At 52.5% G+C, this 15,621-nt stretch overlaps 1 protein-coding gene across 1 annotated transcript in view; it reads right to left on the bottom strand.

Annotated features, from left to right (window-relative positions):
• Ncs1 (neuronal calcium sensor 1) overlaps positions 1-15,621 on the bottom strand; it is a 52,470-nt gene that overhangs the window by 20,732 nt on the left and 16,117 nt on the right. Inside the window, exon 2 of the mRNA XM_031369742.1 lies at positions 4,052-4,076. Coding sequence (XP_031225602.1) covers positions 4,052-4,076 — 25 coding nt within the window. The remainder of the gene's footprint in view (positions 1-4,051; positions 4,077-15,621) is intronic.

The raw sequence follows: 15,621 nt of genomic DNA, 5'->3' as shown, positions 1-15,621 counted from the left end.
AGCAGGGAGGGGTGCAGAGGGGAAGGGTGCAGGGAGGGGTGCAGCAGGGAGGTGCAGCAGGGAGGGGTGCAGAGAGGGGTGCAAGGAGGCCACCTTGGGAGGTCCCTTTTGTCATCTCTTCAAAGGCCTCACTGCCTCGGCCCACCCCTACCTCCCCACAGCTCCCTGGAGGAGGAGGGTCCCTCCTCCCTTTTCCTTCCCTCTGGCTTCATGGGCCCCTCGCAGCAAGAAGCCAGCATACATGAAGCATTGAAGCATGAAGAAGAAACAAGCTAGACCCAAACCACAGCCCCCCACTGCACACACAAACACACACTCACAAAGCGGTGTGTCCTAGGCAAGTGTCTCCACCTCTCCAAGCCAATCTCGTTATCTGTAAGATGAGGCTACTTCTAGAATTCAGGACTCCATGAAGAATGCTATGCTAGGCCAGAAGCTGTCCACAGAAGCCCTGGGGACAAGAGCTCTGGCTCCCCACGGCATGTGGGATGGTCCAGCAGGCTCTGCTGAGGTGCTTGCAGATACCCCCCACCTTGCATCCACACTACAGAACAGGGGGGGAAAGCACCCACAACCCACGACCCTACCACCTTCCACCTCACTTGGCTCCCTTCTCAGCATCCTTGGCAGCCTGGATTTGAGCAGATGGGAAACCATGCTGTTTCCAGTCAGCATGATGTCCCGGTCACCTTTGAGGCACTCCAAGCTTTAGCATGTGTGGTATTCCTCAGCTGGCCCCCGTTGTGCCTCTGACCACCCACAAGGATGAACCTAGGTCTGTGGACACTGAGATGGATCTAAGATAGAGAGCCTGGGACACAGGAAGACTGCAGATGAAGCTGGCCCCACCCCTTCAGTCTTGGGCCCTTTTCCAAAGAGCAGACTCAGTCAGGGTCACCTGGGGCTAGGGCTGGGTGATGGGGTCCCTGCTGCCTGGCACAGGCAATCCCCCGTGCCCTGGCAACCCAGGCCCCGAGTTCCAGTCTTGGTTCCTCTAGCACTTTCTGTGTGGCAAACACAGCATCACTTGGGGACCCTGAACAGCAGTGTTAGATGTCAGTACAAAACGAGGTGCCCACTATGGTGCTGGAGACATGGGAACCTCTGAGACCTGGACAACAAGATGAGGTGTGGGGTTGAAGAACACTGAGAGAGGCTCCAAAGGGGCACAAGTGGGACTTGGATGAGAGTGGGTGCTTGAGGAGCCCTGGGGAGGGGAGGTCTGGGCCTCCAGGCAGCCCCAAGGATGAAGGCAAGGCATTGAGCCTTAGGCAAGCTAGGAGGTGTGCTCTAAAGGGGCTTCAAGAGACCTATCCATCTGGCTCCAGCTCCAGTTCCCCTAGCATTGGCTGAGAGATGGGGTGCAGGAAGCAAAAGAATCACTGGGAGACAGTGACCACAATGGAGGGATCCCCAAATATGGGACTAGAAGAACAGGAAAAAGATGTGAGTCCTGGGCATTGGCGGGACAGGTGCAGGGGGTCCCTGGTCTAACCTCTAATCCAGCAGGATATTAGAGAAAGTCCCAAACCATAAAAGGAGTTTTAGGTAATCCAGTGATAATAAATGGGCTTGTTTTGTGTGGTAATACTTCTATAACAGCCCACAACACTGGAGGCGGATCAGAACGCCACAATCTGTGACCCATTACTGATATCTACCGCATTGGGGTAGGCTCAGGAACAAGGACAAAAGAAGCAGGCAAACCTAGAAATGGGCAGACTTGTACAATGTTCCTGAAGGAAGTGGCTAAGTAGGAGATAGCAGAGATGGACCAGGGGGTCAGTTTTCCTTTACACCTCCACTCCCTTATCAAAGCCTGTGGGCTCATGGTTCTGGCTCTGCCCATCTAGCAGATCTTCAGTGAAAGGCAACAGAGGCAGCAAAGGCAGCAGAGCCACATCTCTGCCCTTTCTGCAGCATGGAATCTGATGTCCAAGATTAGGAGAAGCCCTGGAGGGTCTGGCCTCTGCTCCCCTCGAACATTCCTAGGTCTGCCTGCTTCCTTTGTCCTTGTTCCTGAGCCCACCCCAATGCGGTCTCCCTAGCTTTTCTGTGTGGACATCTCCCTGCCTCCTATTGGCATCCCTTGGACTCTGTGGAGCAAACACCTGCGGATTGCAGGCTATGAAGTTATGAGTTCCCCTTACTGGTCCAGCCCCGCTGAACTCATCTGAAGCTGGGATTTTCCCCAGTTTGCCTCCCTCCCCAGGGCTTTCTGACTTTTGCTTGGTATCAATCTCATCTCCTCCCTCCCCTCCTGGAGTTCTCCTTACAGTGAGAGTCTCTCCTGTCTGCTTCATATTGCACTGTGGCACACATGACCTGCTCTCCTCCCCCAAGGCCCAGAGCAGGCATCACTAGTTCTCACAGATCTCACTAATCCCTTTACTGCTACATTTTCTATTTGCTCTGTGACATACCTCTTCAGAATCTTTCTTGACAGAATGTCAGAGAGACTGGAGCTACCCAACTTTCATCTCATATTTATTTTATTTTATTTCTCTCTTTCCCTCCCTCCCTCCTTCCCTTCTTCTCTCTCTCTCTCTTGCTCTCTCTCTCTCTCTCTCTCTCTCTCTCTTTCTCTTTCTCTTTCTTTGAAAAGAAGGTTTCTTCATAGCCCTAGCTGTCCTGGAACTCACTCTGTAGACCAGGCTGGCCTTGAACTCAGAAATCTGCCTGCCTCTGCCTTCCTGAGTGCTAGGATTAAAGACATAAGTCACCACTATCCAGATTCATTAAGTATTTTATGAATGAGGCAACTGAGTCCCAAAATGAAGAAAAGACTTCACAAGGCCTGGACCGGCTTAGTGATGAAGCCAGTAGTAGACTCTAATCTCCCGATTTGTGTCTCATCTGTGCAGCAAGCAAGCAAGTTCCTCCGTTAGCCTGCTGAATCATTTTGATTTTGTTTTCTGTGATTCTGCCTGCTTATATGTCTGTATATTGTATGTGCACCTGGTGCCCAGAAGAGCATGTTGGAACTGGAGATACAGACAACTATGAGCTAAGATGGAATGCTGGGATTCTAACCCAAATCCACTGGAAGAGCAGTCAGTACTCTTAACCACTGAGCCATCTCTCCAGCCTCCAGTTTGAGTCTTAATGGATACCACAAAGTGGGGCTGGGTAGATGGCACAGTCAGAAAGGTACCTGCCAGGTAGATATGAGAACCTGAGTTCAGATCCCCAGAACCCCTGTAAAAAAGCATGCATTTACAAGCCCAGTACTGGAGATATTGAGGGAGCAGAGACAGGGGCTCTCTGGAGCAATCTGAACAGCCAGCCTAATCAAGTTGGAGAGCAGCAGTGAGGGACTTTGTGTCAAAAAACAATTTGGCCAGGTGGTGGTAGTATATGCCTTTACTCTCAGAACTTGGCAGGTGGGTCTCTGTGAGTTCTAGGCCAGCCTGGGCTACAGAGTGAGTTTCAGGCCAGCCTGGCCTATAGAGTGAGACTGTCTCAAAACAAACAAGCAGAGAGATGGCTGCAGAGATGGCTCAGTAGTTAGAAGCATTCACTGCTCTTGCAGAGGCTCAGAGCTTGGTGGTTCCCAGCACCCACATGGCAGGTCACAGGTGGGTACCCAAGGGATCCAATACCTTCTTCCAACCCTCACAGGCACTGCACGTATATGGTACACATTCATTCATGCAAGCAAAACACTCAAACACAAACTAAAAATAAATAGATCATTTTATACCACAAAAGCAACAACAAAAAAAGCAAGTTCCTGAAGAATTACATCCAAAGATTGACACATACTCACACACATGCACACACACACACATGCACACACACACACACACACATGCACACACACACACACACACACACAGAGAGAGAGAGAGAGAGAGATATTAGGGAAGAAGTTATTACCCTTCCCCAGCCTGTTCAATGGACCCTGCACAGCCCCACACAACGGGGGATATTGATCTGTCCCAGCCTGTCCCATCCGCAGCCACGCCCACCCAAGCGGCCACACCCACCAGAGGCCACGCCCACTGCAGCAGCCATGCCCACCCAGCACACAGGGGCTTCCTCTACTCACCACTGCTGTACTTCCTTCTCAGTGACTGCAAGAGAAGAGAAGACCAGAGGTTAGATGGGAGTACCGGAACACAGGCCATTGCAGGGCGGGGCTCCCTCCTGCCGCCTCCCCCACAGCAGACTGCCCCACAGGACTGACAGCCTGCTCTGAGCGAACAGTGAACAATCTCTCCGGCAGGTGCTCCCCTGCCCAGAAGACAGTATGCCCTACCTTCCCCAGCGCCCACTGTCTGCTGCTGCTATGAAGGGGCACCTCCAAAACACCTTCAGAAACCTGGATGCCCTGCTCAGAAGGCAACTTAAGGTACATCCTCTCAGGTGTGGTGACCATGAGCCTTTAATCCCAGAACTTGGGAGGCAGAGTAAGGCAGATCTCTGTGAACTCAAAGCCAGCCTGGTCTACATCCTTTCTCAGCTCTCCCAGGACAGGAGGGTCGGAGCGGATGCTGCTTCCAGACCTGGGGTGGGGACAAGGAGACTCTTGAAGGCCAAACCTCTCGGAGCCCAGACCTCCTCACTGCCCTACAGCCCTCTCAGTGGACGGCCCAGGTCTTTTCTCTCAAGATATGACCAGATAAGGCAGCTGAAAGGATCTGCACATATGGCTGGAGCTCATGCCAAACTCAAATCGCCACTTTTTACTGAACCACAGGATGAATGAAACCAGTTGGGGTTTTTTTTTTGTTTTGTTTTGTTTGTTTGTTTTGTTTTTGTTTTTTATTTTTTTTCTGCAAAGTATTGAATTGGTTTGAGCTGAAACTGGACCACACTTTCCAACATATCACCAAATAAGAATAGCAAACCACCTTCAAGACTAGGCATGTCGGACCTTGCCTTTAGCCCCAGCAGTGGGGAACAAAGGCAGGGGGATCTCTGAATTTGAGATCAAACTAGTCTACAGAGTGAGACCCTGTCTCAAAAGCAAAACAAAACGAAAAACAAGAAACCTTCCAGACCACAAACTCTCTGCCTGGGTGACGACAAGAGGGATTACTGGGCTCTCTGCACCGCAGTCTCTCCGTGTAAAGCAGGTACAGAAACAGTACCTGCCTGGGAACTCTGTCCTAACAGGCACGCAGAGCCCTGGCTCCCCATTGCGGCACTCAGATGAGCTCGGCAATAGTGCTAGTGAATGAACGGTGGGTGATGCTCCACAAGTCCTTGTCAGACAGCAGGTGAGAACTGAGCCGGGACACCTTCCCGGGGAAGTGGAGGAAATGTGGCAGACTCAGGGAGACCCCTCTACAAGAAGTGTTCCAAACAAACTCAAACTAGCATCTGCTAACCCCCAGGTGCCATCTGTGCTGTGACTCAGCCAGAGCCCCCAGCCATCCCCAAAGAGCAATCTCCAGCCTGCCTCCAGGTGGGCATAGTGAGGCCCAAGAGTCTTGGAAGCAGCAGATGGGGCTTCAGACCTGAGGTCTTGGCTCAAACCCAGGGTCAGAAGCCTGGGTGGGCTGGTAGCATTTGTGTCTCCTCACCTGCACACTCCCCAGCAGCCCACGTGGCTCCTGCAGAAGGATTTAACCAAAGCAGTCAGCTAAAAGAGTGGGACCAGGTCTCTGCAAGGCCAGAGTAGTCAGTGCAGTTACATTTCCAAGAGCAGATTTTGACAGAGGTTACAAGGTAGCAGGCTAGGCGTGGGGATGCAGAGCTGAGGAGACTGAGGAATAATGCAGCTGTTGTTCTAACTTGTTTTCTGTTGCTGTGATTAAAATGCTGACCAAAAGCAAGCAATCAGGGAGGAGAGGGTTTATCTCACCTCACCGCTTACAGTCCATCAAAGAGGGAAGTCAGGGCAGGAACTCAGGCAGGAGCCAGGAGGCAGGAAGTGAAGCAGAGGCCACAGAGGAACACTGCTCACTGGCTTGCTCTCCCAGGCTTTCTCCACTTGCTTTCTGCCCAGGGGTGGTGCTACTCATTGTGGGCGGAGCCCTTCCACATCACTCACCAATCAAGAAAATGTCCGAAGAAGACTTGCCCACAGGCTGACCTGCTGAGGTATTTCATCAACTGTTCCCTCTTCCTAGATGACTCTAGCTTATATCAAGCACACAAAAAAACTAACCAGGCCCCCATTCTAGACTGCACTGAGCTACCCTGGCCCTGCCACACACACCCCCCCCCACGATCTCTGGGTGTCACTGATGCAGATGGCAAGAAGTGGAGACACAGTTGAAGACCAGACCTGAACACCTGAGCTCCAGGCCAGGTCCAAGGCTGAGGGGCTGGGTGTGCTCTGGAAGACTGCTTCTCCCCTTTGAGCTCTAGTTTCCTGTCTATAAGGAGGCTTGCTGTCCTTTGCCTGTACAAGAATCCCATTGGTACGTGGGATAGCCCCTCCCATCTTCCCAAGGAGGAAACTAAGGTTCAGACAAGTCTGTTCAAGTGCTGTGAATAAGGTTACCAGAGGTCACTGTCCCAAGAGCTGGATTGTGCCTCCCTCTGGGCTGGAATGGAACGCTCCTTCCAACCTTGAAGAGACCCTGAGCTCCCTGACTGTGTGTGACCTTAGTGAGGAGTGGCTCGTGGACCACTAACGGCAGGAGGAAGAGGCAAAGGCTTGAATGGCAGGGTCACCGAGGACCTCAGCTAAGTCTCAGGAGGCTGGAGAAGCACTCCTGGGGAACAGTGATGTCTTAGCTTCCCACCTACAATCTTCCAAAGCCTGGCCCGGACCTCTGCTTTCTGTCTCCCTGCCTGCCTTACCCCTAGCTCAGCCTAGAGCTTCAGATCTACTGTTCTCTCAGCAGAATGGTCCCTAACACAGGACACGGGATGACCAGCAGGCAGCTAAGCCTGGGGTGTGAAATGAGGTCGGAGAGAAAAGTCCTACCTAGTTTAAAGCAGCTACTTCAGCTTTCACAGCCATTTGAAGTCACCACGTGTCTCCTGCCTCTGAGATGTCTAGAAATCCCAACTCTTCCATTCCTAGAAACTCAGACGATCCTGGAGGGTGGCAGTCAGGGGTCCCACCCACCCTAATCCTCCCAGCTAGGCAGGCCTGTGCCACCACAAGTCTGAGGTGCATACAGCCTATACATTTCAGGAGCTTGGCAACAAAGAGGCACAGCCTACACACCCACAGTCGGCCTCTCCTGTCTTCCCCTTTGAGGTGGTGCCCTGTTACCTGTCTCAAGATTTACTGACATTTTTTAAAAAAAATTTTTTTTCTTTTTGAGACAGGGTTTCTCTGTGTAGCCCTGGCTGTTCTGGAACTTACTCTGTAGACCAGGCTGACCTCGAACTCAGAAATCCTCCTGCCTCTGCCTCCCAAGTGCTGGGATTAAAGGCGTGTACCACCACTGCTCAGGTGTTCAGATCAGAAGAGGGTATCAAGTCCTCTGGAGTTACAGGTGATTGTGAGCCACCATGTGGGTACCAGAAATTGAATCAGGACCTCTGAAAGAGCAGCCGGGACTTTTAACTGCTGAGCCACCTGCCTGGCCCATGGCTTCCAGCTTCATTGTCTCCGTTGTTTCTGCTGTATTTTCTCCTCTTCCCCGCTCTAAGCAATACTGTCCACAATAGCTGGTCAGCGTGTACTAGCAGCTCAGCTCCCCACACACGGCAGCAGGCCACAACTAAGATGAAGACCGACTGGTTACCTTTGCTCAGGGGCATGGCCAATATGAAGGGGAGGAAGTACTGAGAGATAAATCAGCCGTTAGGAGTTCTTACAAGGGATACAGGTTGGTTCCCAGCACCACATCACAGTTCAACAACTGCTTCTGTCTCGTTCAGTGGAACCTGATGCCCTCTTCTGGCCCCCATGGCCTCCTTCATATGCACGGTGCATAAAACAAAAAACTGGGTTTTTTTTTTTTTCAAAAGATAACATTCGGTACCAAGGACTGGGTGCAGTTAAGGACATGTTATCCATGGCACTCTCCTGTCAAATGACTCTGGGTCTAATCTAGAAGTATAACTGAGCAGTGGTGGCACACGCCTTTAATCCCAGCACTTGGGAGGCAGAGGCAGGAGGATTTCTGAGTTTGAGGCCAGCCTGGTCTACAGAGTGAGTTCCAGGATAGTCAGTGCTACACAGAGAAACCCTGTCTCGAAAAACAAAACAAAACAAAACAAAAAAGAAGTATAACTGGACTACTCCAGAATGTGGGATGACCAGGCGGTGGTGGCACACGCCTTTAATCCCAGCACTTGGGAGGCAGAGGCAAGTGGATTTCTGAGTTCGAGGCCAGCCTGGTCTACAGAGTGAGTTCCAGGACAGCCAGAACTATACAGAGAAACCCTGTCTTGAAAAACCAAAACCAAAAACAAAAACAAAAACAAAAAACAGAATGTGGGATGATTCTAGACCATCAGTCCTATAGCTCCAACCAGTCAGAGCCATGAAAGCCCAAACAAAACAGAGGAGGATGCTGGGAAAGAGGCTAACAAGAAGAGTCAGTTAAGCGTAACCCTGGGTGCACAAACTGAGGTGGGGGTCAGGGGTCAGGGGGGTCAGCAAGGAAAGTGCTGAAAAGCCTGTGAGACACTGGGGGAGTCAGGTGGTACTGTGGAGAGATGGCGCAGGGCCTCTGTCAGGATCCCAGGGTAGCAGCTAGATTGAAGATCCTGTCCTGGGAACTGTGCTCAAGGCTGTGGTGCTGTTGAGTAAAACTGAGGCAGCAGCACCATGGGGGAGGCTGGTTGGGACAGGGACAGGGGGTGGGAGCAGGGGGGAGGGGGGAGGGGGAGTCTAAAGCACAGCCGAGCCTCACCTACAGTGCTACACTCACAGCATGAAGGGAAACAACTGTCTTCACCCACAGTCTGTGTGCCCTCCACAATATATGGAGGACCAGGAGGCAGTCTGGGGTCCTACGCTCGTGGGATCAGATCACCACAGGCACTTGGAAGGAGTAATCTAGGGGTGCAACTCTGCCTCTCCCTTGGGATCAGATTCAAGGGGAGCTTCCTAGGATGAAGCTCCCAACTCCAACCCATCCCCTTCTAACCCTCCATCTCACTAAGTCTCCAACCAACTGTGAAATTAACAGGCTCTCCCCTCTGGCTTCCCTCCACCAATCCGTGCTCAGGGCCTAGCATGAAGGCTTCTTTCTGTACAGAGCTCAGGGTTCAAGCTCAAGGCTCAGGACTCAGGCTCAGAGTTCCAGACTGAGGCTTGAAGCTGAGGAGGAAGACCAGTGATGTCACTTGGGCAGGCCCCTGGTTCCCTGCCAACACCCCAAGTCAGTGAGCTCCCTGATTGTCCTATGCCTTGGCCACCAAATGACCCATGTCCAATGACCCACCACAGCTGTGGTGGTTTGAATGAAAATGGCCTCACAGGCTATAGGGACTGGCGGTACTAGGTGTGCCCTTGTTGGAGTAGGTGTGGCCTTGTTGGAGAAAGTGCATCATGGGGGTGGGCTTTGAGGTTTCAAATGCTCAAGCCAAGCCCACTGTTGCTCTCTCTCTCTCTGCTCTCTGGGGATCCAGATATAGAACCTTTGGCTCCTTTTCCACCACCATGTCTACCTGTGTGTCACCCATGCTTCTGGTCATGATGATAACGGACTAACCCTATGAACCTGTAAGCCAGCACCCATTAAATGTTGTCCTTTTAAAGAGTTGCCATGGTCACGGTGTACCTTCACAGCAATAAGACAGCCACCCCGCTGAGAACCACTCTCCCAGCATGCCCCTGACCCTTGACCCTCTGCTTCCCCAGTAACACTCCAATACACAGCCAGTCAGAGAGCTGGCCAAGTGGGTACAGGGTGGGAGGACAAGGAACCATAAGAGAAGACAGGCGTCAGCCAGGCCAAAAATGTAGGCCAAGGCTTCCTGCCCTTCTCAGTGCTGAGGTCATGCCAAACACAAGCTTATGTCTCTGAGCCTCACTCTGCTCATCTGTCAACAGGAACCACAAGTCCACCTCACAGGTATGTTACAGGGAAAATGAACTTAGTAACTTGGATGTGTGCCTAGTACCAGCAGGACCCAATAGAGACACATTCTCTCCCTAGCTGGGCACCCCAGGACCTCCAGAGGGGTCTTATCCTTAGAGCCAGCCCAGCTACTAGGCTGGGGCTAGAACTTCCTAATGTGTATTTTGTGCGAATACACCTGGTTTTGGCTGACTCTCCCCAGCACATTTCTGTGGTTGGGCTTGTAAGCTCCACTGAGAGCAAGGCTTTTGATGAACCACCAGGTGTGGGGCATCCTGAGGGGTGTGGCACCTTTTGGTCAAGACCCTGTAGGGGCCACATGTAGGCTTGGTTACCCTGAACCTCAGAATCCTCATCTCTAATATCAAATATGAACTCTCAGCAGGATCCTGGGAAAGGATTCCTTTGAAACTTACAGCTCAGGGGGGCTGGAACACAGAGGCACCAGGAAGAAGGGGCTGGGCACCCATTGTCCTTCTACTGAGGACCAGAACTGCAGAGGGAGAGAAAAACCCAGCCCCCTGGCCACTGCCAGTCTTTACCCCTCAGGCCTGCTGACACTCTCTTATGCCCCTGTCACAGGAGAGATGCCCAGGGCACCCAGTGCCTCCTCCCGCCCCAGCAGCAACTGAAGCTCCCTCAAGCGCCTCCTCCTCTCCACGCAGCTCTTGTCTGCCGAGAGTGAACACAGGAGCCTGTCCCAGGAGCCCAGGATAAATGTTGAGTCTGATTTTCATTTCCCTAAAGCAAAATACCTCTCTCCTGATTGAAGCTCAGCTCAAACACGGTGGGAACAGAACGCCAGAGCTGGCAGCCCCACGGAGCTGAGGTGCCTACTGCAGCAGGAAGGACGGAAGGCAGACTGCTGGTCTTTGTGTGACCAATCCAGATCCCACCTCAGTCTCCAGACACAAGGACTACCTCTGGATTACCCACCCCTCCCCACAACATTAGCAAGGGGGTTTGGGAGACTCACACAAGAGAGAGAAAACACGGCCTTTGGGGCCTTTAGCCACCTAACAGTCTCTTCGACCCTGATGCCCTGGTCACTAAATAGTCCTCCCCCACCCCCAGAAGGACAGCAGGCCTTCTGTGCTTAAGTGCCCTGGAAACTCTCCAGGGCCTAGCTGCACCCCACACCCCTCCCCCAGACAGCCTCAGTGCCTTGATCCATCTCTCTCTCTCTCCCATTTACTGGCCTGGCATCTGGGAACGCCCCTGCCATCGTCATGGTCTTCTGGTCTCCTCCACAGCTTGCCCCTCCCATCCCCCCATTCTGACTCAGTTCTTCACAGTATGAGAGACACCTATTCTTACTGCTCCCTGAGCATGGAGGGCTCCCCTCAATCCTCCTCTAGGCAGCCGTTAGCTTTCTGTTCACTTGACACAAACCAGGGTGATGGGGAAGAGGGGACCTCAGTGAAGAAAACACCACCATCAGAGCTGTGTGCAACTCTGTGGGACATTCTCTTGATTCATGATTGACGTGGGAGAGCCGAGTGAGCAGGGTGGTCCTGGGTTGTACGAGAAAGCAGGCTGAGCAAGCCCCGAGGAGCAGGCCAGGAAGCAGCATCCCTCCATGGCCTCTGCATCAGCTCCTGCCGCCCGCCCGCCCTGGTTCCTGTCCTGTGTGAGTTTTTACCCTGCAATTAAATGGCTGTAAGCTGTAAGCCAAAAATCAACCCTTTCCTCCTCGGGTGGCTTTTGGTGTTTATCATAGCAACAGAAAACAGACTAGGACTCAGGTAATAGCAGAGCTTCCTCAGAGAAAGGGGACACACTTGATCCGTCCTAAGACACTCAGCTCAGCCTGCCCCTCCCACCTTATGGCAGTGCCCCCATTCCCCCAAGGAGCTGAGAGTCCCCGCAGGGACAGCAAGGTGGACTCCTGAACATTTAGTCACCCCATGCTCTCTGGGCCTCATTTTCCCATTCTGAAAGTGAGGCAACTTGGGCAAGAGAGGATTAAACTCCACGCACCTCAGCCTCTTAGTGGCCAGCTCTCCAGCTCCCTGAACTGCACTGGGACAGGGGTGGACATCCTGGCAGCCCACCTAGGCTTTTAACTCAGTGTGTAATCTTAGCCCTGATGCTTCCCTCCGATCCCAGGGAAGGATTCCAGAGATCCCTAGATCCCTGCCGTGAGATGACTGACCCTGGCAAGTAAGCTGGGTGCAGTAAAAGCATTTCTCAGGCAAAGCAAATGGACAGAACAGCAGTTCCATGTGCTGAAAAGAGCAAGGGGCCAGCATGGAGACGGGAAGATGGCAGAGCTCTGGCATGTAGGGAGCCCAGTTCTAAGCTACAGCACTGGGAATCACTGGCTCCTAGCAGACAGAGATAACATGACAGCACATGCAGAGGGCCTGGCACCTAGCCGGCAGTGCTACTGTGATTACTACCCAACACCTCTGCCAGGGAGAGAGAAGCAGAGCTCCTGTCCTGCCCGTCCCTCTTTACCAAAAGAGGCCAGAGACTGACTCTGCCCAGGCATATGCTGACCCACCCAGAATCCCTGGGCCCTCCTTCAACGTGACACAGGGAGAGGGCCCCTCCCGGAGTGGGATGGCAACAGCCCAGCCTCCAGCTGGCAGTCGCTATTTCTACTCATGTTCGCTATGCCAGCCCAGCTGGGCGGCTCTGGGCTGGGCACACCACAAGTCAACAAGAAAGACATACAGGCCCTGCCTACCTCCCCCATACTGCACCTTCTGTGCAACAGCCCTCCCCCTCCCCCACTCTGCCCACAAAGAACCTATGGCGACTGGGGGAGACTGCACTTCGGGTTGGCCACACACTAGGCCCTTCACCCAGGCTGCATCTGATCTTCACATGGGCAGGAGTCACAGGCTGTGGCTGTACTCTGTTGTGATAAAATGATTTCGCTCATAAGCAAGAATCTCATGCCATGTTTAAGTCCACAAGACTAAGCAGACTCGAACCCTCCTGGCCTGGCTTTTCTGCCCCTGGCACCCAACCCCCCAGCTCTTTCCCCTCACATCCCTGCAGCCTGGTTGCCCTTTGTGGTGAGTAGGTCAATACAAGGCCCTGCTCCACAGATGTGAGTATGGGTGCCTCAATGTCTAGGGCACCTGAAGGCTGGACTGGACCAGCTTTGCCCTGACTTCTAAGACATGCCCCTGAGCTCACAGCTCCAGAGCCCACACTCGCCCACCAATGGCCTTGGTGCAGATAGGGGCATGTCTACTGGTCATTATAAGACCCCCACCAATGTACTTGCATGCCACTCTGAGCCTTGCTTCCTCTTGGGGTAGGATGGCTGACAACTACACGTGGCAGGCAGCCCAGCACTGGACACAGAGACACTGCTAGTATTATACTGGTGACAAGTGGTGGTGTCAGAATAAAACATTGGGGCTCTCATTGCCTTCTGGGTGGGTGATAGGAGATGCAGCTGGCAGGGCCAGGCCCTGGTGTTAGCACACACCAAAATGGTCAGCTTCCAGCTGCTGCCAGGGAGAGGATCCAAGCCCTAGGAGGAGCACAGATGCTGGGCTGCTCAGATCCATTCAGACCTCAAGCTCCATTTCCTTTCCAGTCCCTCAGACCCTCCTGAGCCCCAGCTGTTCCCATTGGCCGAGCCCAGGACTGTACCAGGCTCTGTGGTGAGAGAATACTCTGCCAGCCCATTGTAAGAAACCCCTGTGGCTCCAAAGAGGTGACAGCACGCCACCCAAGTCACACAGCAGCAGGACAGAGGAAATCAGTGGCCCAGCCAACCTGCATCCTAAGCCAGGCTTAGCAGCCTCAGCCTGGGGTAGTTGTGAGCTTCCTCCCCGCCCAGGCTGGGGAAAGCACCTGCTAGGCACAAGCTGTATGACAAGTATAGAGTGTCCAGCAGGGCACACAGGGAACTTGCCATCAACACAGTCCTTCTTGGAAGAACCAGGCTTTGCCTTGCTGCAGGCCTCTAGGCTTCTTCTTGCTGAGCCTCAGTTTCATCATCTGACAAAGGGGATAACAGTACTCAAAAGGACAGTGCTTCACCCCTGGAGGAGGCATCCAGGAGCTCCCTCGAGGTGCTTCCCACAGACTCCCTCAGGAGAGAAGGCTGATGGTGGCCCTAGAGTTGACAGACTCCTGTGCAGCCCTCAAAAGCAAAGATTGGGGGATAGAGAGATGGCTCAGTCAGTGCTGACAGAGTAGACATGAGAACCTAAGCTCAGATCCCCAGGATCCACACAAACCTGGGTGAGCTTGCAATCCTGGCACTGGGGAGGTGGAGACAGGAGGACCCCTGAAGAGAGCTGGACAATCCATCTAGCCAATCAGAGAGATCCAGGTTCAGTGAGAGAACTGATCTCAAAAAGTGAGGTAGAGCCAGGCGGTGGTGGTGCATGCCTTTAATCCCAGCACTTGGGAGGCAGAGGCAGGCGGATTTCTGAGTTCGAGGCCAGCCTGGTCTCCAGAGTGAGTTCCAGGACAGCCAGGGCTATACAGAGAAACCTTGTCTCGAAAAACCAAAAAAAAAAAAAAAGTGAGGTAGAGAGGGATGAGAAAGACTCCCCATTATTGACCCCATGCATATGTATGCGCACACACACACACACACATATACACACATGCCTGTGTGCACATCCATACACACAAACACACTCATACACACTCATGAGGCAAGTTTTGGTTCAAATTTTGTACTCTGGTCAAATACTTCTATAAATACTACTATCTGGTCTGTCATTTATAGATTTTATTTTATTTCAGAAACAAAATCTTAAACTATAGTGATTTTAATTTCTATGTAAGCCTTGCCCCAAAGTGTTGAAGTCAAATTCCTTCAACAATGTAAGAAGGGATACTCCCAGCATGCCAGGCCGGCACTCATCTTATTACACACCTGAACCATGCTGTGCGGCAAAGCACGTGAGGCTCTCCACTGTGCAGATGAGGAAACTGTGTCGTCACCCAAAGGTGAAGCCACCTGCCCACGTGCAGTGGAGGTAGAACCAGAATCAGAGTCTGTGTACTGCCGCAGACCGGGTTCGTTGCAGGAACCCCAATTTCCACACCCAGAATCGACACAAGGGTGTGGTGAATCTGAATGTCATCTGCCGACTTATTGCCCACCTGACCAGAATTCTCATCCCATGGAAATTGGGGTCCCCGTAACGAACCTGGTCCACGGCAGTGTACCTCCTGAATATGGTGGAGAAGGTGTTTAAGATGTCCCCCAATGCATGCTGGGAGTTGATTCTTTTACATGTGATCCAACTCTTACACAGGTTTAGGCTCCCTTATCAAAAGTTCTGCAGATTGATGGCACACGCCTTTAATCCCAGCCCCGTGAAGGCAGAGGCAGGAGAATCTCTGTGAGTTCTAGGCCAGCCTGGTCTACAGAGTGAGTTCCAGGACAGCCAAGGGCTACACAGAGAAACCCTATCTGAAAAATTGAATGAACAAAACAACAACAGAAGTTGCACAGATCTAGAGGTTCTTCGGGACTGGGGGAGTTTGCATTTGTGCAATGAGACATTTCCCAGGAGGAGACCCAGTCAAAGCCCATCACACACCTTCTGTATACAACCTGAGGGTGGTTGTGTACAGGATTCTTAGGGCAACCAGATTTTTGCTGTATCCCGTCCCATGAGGTCAGGTGTGGAATTTTCCACAGCAGTGGCTTGTCACTGCTAGAAGGTGATGATTTTCAGAACAG

Source organism: Mastomys coucha, unplaced genomic scaffold (genome assembly GCF_008632895.1).
Source record: "Mastomys coucha isolate ucsf_1 unplaced genomic scaffold, UCSF_Mcou_1 pScaffold15, whole genome shotgun sequence".
NCBI lineage: Eukaryota > Metazoa > Chordata > Mammalia > Rodentia > Muridae > Mastomys > Mastomys coucha.
The sequence above is the reverse complement of the archived record's forward strand: the minus strand, read 5'-3'. Positions and strand labels throughout refer to the sequence as shown.